At 35.6% G+C, this 6162-nt stretch overlaps 1 protein-coding gene across 1 annotated transcript; it reads left to right on the top strand.

The window, feature by feature from the left end:
* Window positions 1-291: 291 nt before the first annotated feature.
* On the top strand, window positions 292-797 carry LOC138705663 (ran GTPase-activating protein 1-like). Its single transcript, XM_069834250.1, has one exon. The coding sequence runs from the start codon at window positions 418-420 to the stop codon at window positions 769-771; it is 354 nt and encodes a 117-aa protein (XP_069690351.1). The 5' UTR covers window positions 292-417; the 3' UTR covers window positions 772-797.
* The last annotated feature ends 5365 nt before the right edge of the window (window positions 798-6162 follow it).

Raw genomic sequence — 6162 nt, 5'->3', positions numbered from 1 at the left:
TAGAGTAGTACCACTTGTTACCACCAACACTACCATTGTTGCTACACCATCTTTACTACTACTACTAGCATACAACCAGCGCCGCTGCTGATATGATCGGTCGAATATTTCGAACAACTGTTGAATGTAACAAAGCAGTATGCAGTCAATGGTAATGACGATGTAGCATTACCAAGGCGTGCGTGAGGGTTGCGCATGCTCACTGGCCCGCGCCGCGGAGTTGGTGGACAGGCGCTAAGTCCGGCCTCTCCCGCTGGGCGGCGCTGGGTGCGCGGGCGCCGAGCGTCCGTCCGGCCCTCGTTTGTATGAGTTGGGGCTCGGCCGCCGACGGACAGTTCTCGTTGCAGCGCGCCGCTCCGCGCAACCTGTGGGCCGCAAGTGGAAGTGTCGCGAGGCCATGGTGCGCTCGTCGTGAGCATGTCGCTGCACCACTACCGCCAGTACCCGCCCGACCCGCATGCCGCGGGTTCGGACCCCGTGCACGGCTCCGAGTCGGACGTCGCGGCGCTCTCCGACCTGGAGGACGACGATGACGAGGAGGATGACGAAGACGAGGAGGACGAGGACGACGAAGACGAAGAGGAGGAGGAGCTGCCCTACCCGGGGTTCATCCCCGTGGCCCTCAAGTACCTGGACCAGAACACGCGACCACGCAACTGGTGCCTCAAGATGATCACGAACCCATATCCTTTTAAACACGCACCTGTACTACACCACGCGTCGCCTGGCGACACTCTCGGTGAGTCCCGCACTCACGCTCAAGACAGATGACAAATCTCGTCTGTTTTAGCATATCAATCCGGACCCGCTCTTTTGTGATTTCCGTTGTTTATTTCTATGGAAAGCAATGGAGGAATTTCACAGCCATTTATGTTCATGGAGACACATTCCACGAATCCAGTATTTAGTCTATTCATTTGTGATTTTCAGGGGTGTGACATCAGAGACTTTCAAATTCACTTATTTAAATATTTTCATAGAAATACATTCGGCGGATTCTAGGATATTTGTTCGTTTATTTTTATTGCTGAACAGTTGGTGAGTTATCCTCTGGATGTGTATTTCTGTAAAAACTCCCGGTAAAATTGACACTTTTGTTTTTATAAACATTATCAAACGAGTATCTCACTCTTTTGTTTTGAAACTGTGAAGTCCACAGTGAGTTCTTTCCATGTAAACAATAGATGAATTCTACAGTGGGTTGATTCCATGGAAACAACAGGTGAATTTCACACGAAGTTGTTTCCATGCAAACAGTCGTTGAATTCCACATTCATTCAACGATTGATTCCATGGAAACAACAGGTGAATTTCACACTAAGTTGTTTCCATGCAAACAATCGTTGAATTTCACATTCATTCGTCCCCATGGAAGCAATCAGCGAACCCACTCACTTGTTTCCGTGGAAAGAGTAGGTGAATTTCACACTCAGTTATCTCAGTAGTGAAGCAGGCAGTGAAACACACATTTACTTCATTTTTACACGAAAGTTAGCGAGCTGAGCTATTCGTTTACTCCTATTGAACATTCAGTTCTGTGCGCGCTTGTCTGTAATTCGGTGGGTTCCACACTGTCCCCTCTTCAGATTTATATGCAAATAAAAGTACAAAGTTCCTGTGCCCATTTTAATTTGAATTTCCACGGAGACACACCTGGATTCAGTTTTTGCACTCTCTTTCGTAATTTCTTCGAGGCAGCCCGAGAGTTCGTACTCAATCATCTTTCTTTTCCGAGGTCAGTGTCGCTGTCCCACACCACGAAGTTGGTGTCACCCCGAGCTTCAAGCTCGAAGTTGTTTGGTTCGTATTCTGTTAGGCCAGTCCATCATATTACGCGGGCCATATAACACGACCGGGAGAATTTGTTTGAAAGCCAAGGAGAGGTACGCTATTTTGGACATACAGACAAGCAATATGAGAGTGTGAAAGGGCAGGATTCACCGGCGGACTCGTGCCACTGGCCTTGTACCACACTCTCAGATCGAATAAGACTTCGAAGGCCATTTTACGGAATCTGTTTGTGAACTTTTCATCATGGCTGCCGGTTGTTGGGTGAAGTAGGTCAGTGAATCGGGACTGTCTGACACGATTTCTGGAGATTGTAGTCGAAACGTACTTGTGATGAAGATGACAATAATAATAATAATAATAATAATAATAATAATAATAATAATAATAATAATAATAATAATAATAATAATACAAAACTGCTTACTAATGAGTTACCAATCCGTTCAGGTGGAAATGTCGTACGAAAGCGAAACATGATATAAAGTGCTAGTCTGGAACTTAAACCAGAAGTGGTGTTGTACATCACTGGTTCAAAAAGAGCAGTTACAGAAAGGTAATTGTGTGAAAAAAGATGACTTAATAATAATAATAATAATAATAGTTATTATTATTATTATTATTATTATTATTATTATTATTATTATTATTATTATTATAATGCCTATACTTATATTTTGAACTGGAATTGTACTGCTTAATATAAAATAATTGGATATATTAGAAGTAAAGGTTTTCAGACGAATGTACAGAAAATTATATTCAACAGCACATAGAACACAGTTTGAGAAGTTAAATTTTTTCCCCTCGCAATAGACACATCGTCTTGCCAAATTCTTTTGAAAGTTGGTAACTTCAATAATAATAATAATAATAATGATAATAATAATAATAATAATAATAATAGTATAATAATATAATAATACTAATACTAATACTAATAATAATAATAATAATAATAATAATAATGTCTATACTTATATTTTGAACTGGAATTGTACTGCTTAATATACAATAATTGGATATATTAGAAGTAAAGGTTTTCAGACGAATGTACAGAAAATGATATTCAACAGCACATAGAACGCAGTTTGAGAAGTTAAATTTTTTCCCCTCGCAATAGACACATCGTCTTGCCAAATTCTTTTGAAAGTTGGTAACTTCAATAATAATAATAATAATAATAATAATAATAATAATAATAATAATAATAATATAAAATAGTAGCCGTACGTTTCAAATAAAACAGAAGAAATCCGAACTAGCCTGGTAGCTCCTATTAGACCTAAAAGACATCTGGATTTCGACGCCGCTGATAGAGACTCTGAATATATTTTGTCTAATTTTACTCGGTTGCAGTTATTCGAAAGCTATTACACTCTAAAATCGTTAAAACGCTGTTAATGTATAAAGCTTACATGAAGTAAAAACATATTTAGTTTTAAAAGAGGTGTATTTATGTTATATAGAATTCAAATATGACAGCCATATTAGTTTCAATAGCCAATAACCTCTCTTTCAAGTTTTACTTGATTACAGTTACTCTAAAATCGCTAAAACGCTGTTAATATATAAAGTTTACATGAAGTAAAAACATATTTAGTTTAAAAAGAGGTGTATTTATGTTATATAGAATTAAAATATGACAGCCATATTAGTTTCAATAGCTAATAACCTCTCTATCAAGTTTTACTCGATTGCAGCTACTCGAAAGCTATTACACTCTAAAATCGCTAAAACGCTGTTAATATATAAAGTTTATATGAAGTAAAACATATTTAGTTTAAAAGAGGTGTATTTATGTTATATAGAATTAAAATATGACAGCCATATTAGTTTCAATAGCTAATAACCTCTCTTTCAAGTTTTACTCGATTGCAGCTACTCGAAAGCTATTACACTCTAAAATCGCTAAAACGCTGTTAATATATAAAGTTTATATGAAGTAAAACATATTTAGTTTAAAAGAGGTGTATTTATGGTATATAGAATTAAAATATGACAGCCATATTAGTTTCAATAGCTAATACCTCTCTTTCAAGTTTTACTCCATTGCAGTTACTCGAAAGCTATTACACTCTAAAATCGCTAAAACGCTGTTAATATAAAAAGTTTATATGAAGTAAAACATATTTAGTTTAAAAGAGGTGTATTTATGTTATATAGAATTAAAATATGACAGCCATATTAGTTTCAATAGCTAATAACCTCTCTTTCAAGTTTTACTCGATTGCAGCTACTCGAAAGCTATTACACTCTAAAATCGCTAAAACGCTGTTAATATATAAAGTTTATATGAAGTAAAACATATTTAGTTTAAAAGAGGTGTATTTATGTTATATAGAATTAAAATATGACAGCCATATTAGTTTCAATAGCTAATAACCTCTCTTTGAAGTTTTACTCGATTGCAGCTACTCGAAAGCTATTACACTCTAAAATCGCTAAAACGCTGTTAATATATAAAGTTTATATGAAGTAAAACATATTTAGTTTAAAAGAGGTGTATTTATGGTATATAGAATTAAAATATGACAGCCATATTAGTTTCAATAGCTAATAACCTCTCTTTCAAGTTTTACTCGATTGCAGCTACTCGAAAGCTATTACACTCTAAAATCGCTAAAACGCTGTTAATATATAAAGTTTATATGAAGTAAAACATATTTAGTTTAAAAGAGGTGTATTTATGTTATATAGAATTAAAATATGACAGCCATATTAGTTTCAATAGCTAATAACCTCTCTTTCAAGTTTTACTCGATTGCAGCTACTCGAAAGCTATTACACTCTAAAATCGCTAAAACGCTGTTAATATATAAAGTTTATATGAAGTAAAACATATTTAGTTTAAAAGAGGTATATTTATGTTATATAGAATTAAAATATGACAGCCATATTAGTTTCAATACCTAATAACCTCTCTTTCAAGTTTTACTCGATTGCAGCTACTCGAAAGCTATTACACTCTAAAATCGCTAAAACGCTGTTGATATATAAAGTTTACATGAAATAAAAAACATATTTAGTTTAAATGAGGTGTATTTATGTTCTATAGAATTCAAATATGACAGCCATATTAGTTTCAATACCTAATAACCTCTCTTTCAAGTTTTACTCCATTGCAGCTACTCGAAAGCTAAAATCGCTAAAACGCTGTTGATATATAAAGTTTACGTGAAGTAAAAACATATTTAGTTTAAAAGAGGTGTATTTATGTTATATAGAATTCATATATGGCAGCCATATCGGTTGCAATAGTTAGTAACCTCTCTTCCAAGTTCTGTTCTTAGACTAAAATCTGCGAAATATTGTGGCTTTCCTGAGCAAACGATTACTTTAATTTTTTAATATTATAAAGGAGACGAAAAAGCGCTGTAGACAGAACTTCGTAGGATTTGTATTTGATAATCGTGAAGACATGTTGGGAACTTGTTTTTCACAAGTTCTTTTGCTGGTTGTTGAAATTTAAATGTGGTACATTCTAAAGTTAAGGTTTTTAGTGTTATGATTCTGTAATTCCGATATCATATAATCTTGCAACATTCCTAAAGTGACGCTTTTAATTAATTGCTCAGAAAGTACACTAAATTGTAATCTGCATAATGCCCTATTTCAAAGACTGCGTCTTAGCTCGCCCAGAAGATTTGAGTTATTATACCTAGTAACAGTAGTCCCATAAGTTCGTAATAACGATATATCGCAACACTTGTTTTCACTCCGATCCTTCCACATATTAACTTCACTGTTGGTAGTCATTCCAGTATGTAGAGTTCAGTGCGAGGCTTGCAGCAGAAAGCTTCTAAAGACATGGCTACGACCTTGACTCGGAAGCTTGAGGGGGGACCGGGGAGGGGGTATCGATTCGCCACATCTCCGTACTTCACAATAATACGTCGCGTTATATTGGTGTGTTGTTGAATGTTAGTTTAATCAAAAGTGCATGCGTGTGTGTTACATATAAATTTTGTGCAAAGTGGCTCATACTGAGAGAACATCGAAGTTATTATTTGTAAAATTAAAAGAGAAACCGTTTTCAAGTTGGATGTATGAAACAAAATGTGCTTACAAATGTAGGAGATCGACACCACATTTAGATATTAAAGTATAGGATGAAAGAAGACCAAATAGAAATTGTAAATTTTCATAGTATAAGAAATATCATTGGCTAACAGGATACTCTGAGACAAATATATTATGTCTGTATTCTGTTTGGGGTTGAAAATTGATGGTCATCATCATCTTGTGGGTCTGTGTCACAATAAAATTTGATAGAAAAGCCGAAAAACAACTGCTGTATGAAAAGGTACAAGGTAAGGAGTTTTTTTCAGTCTACCCGGTATTTACATCTTAGCTTCGCCACTGATGAGCATT

This window comes from Periplaneta americana, chromosome 9 (assembly GCF_040183065.1).
Source record: "Periplaneta americana isolate PAMFEO1 chromosome 9, P.americana_PAMFEO1_priV1, whole genome shotgun sequence".
NCBI lineage: Eukaryota > Metazoa > Arthropoda > Insecta > Blattodea > Blattidae > Periplaneta > Periplaneta americana.
Note: the sequence above shows the minus strand (reverse complement) of the source record. Positions and strands in the feature narration are given on the sequence as shown.

Coding starts and splice junctions, on each gene's coding strand:
- LOC138705663 (XM_069834250.1), top strand. CDS start 418: ATGTCGCTGCACCACTACCGCCAGTACCCGCCCGACCCGCATGCCGCG.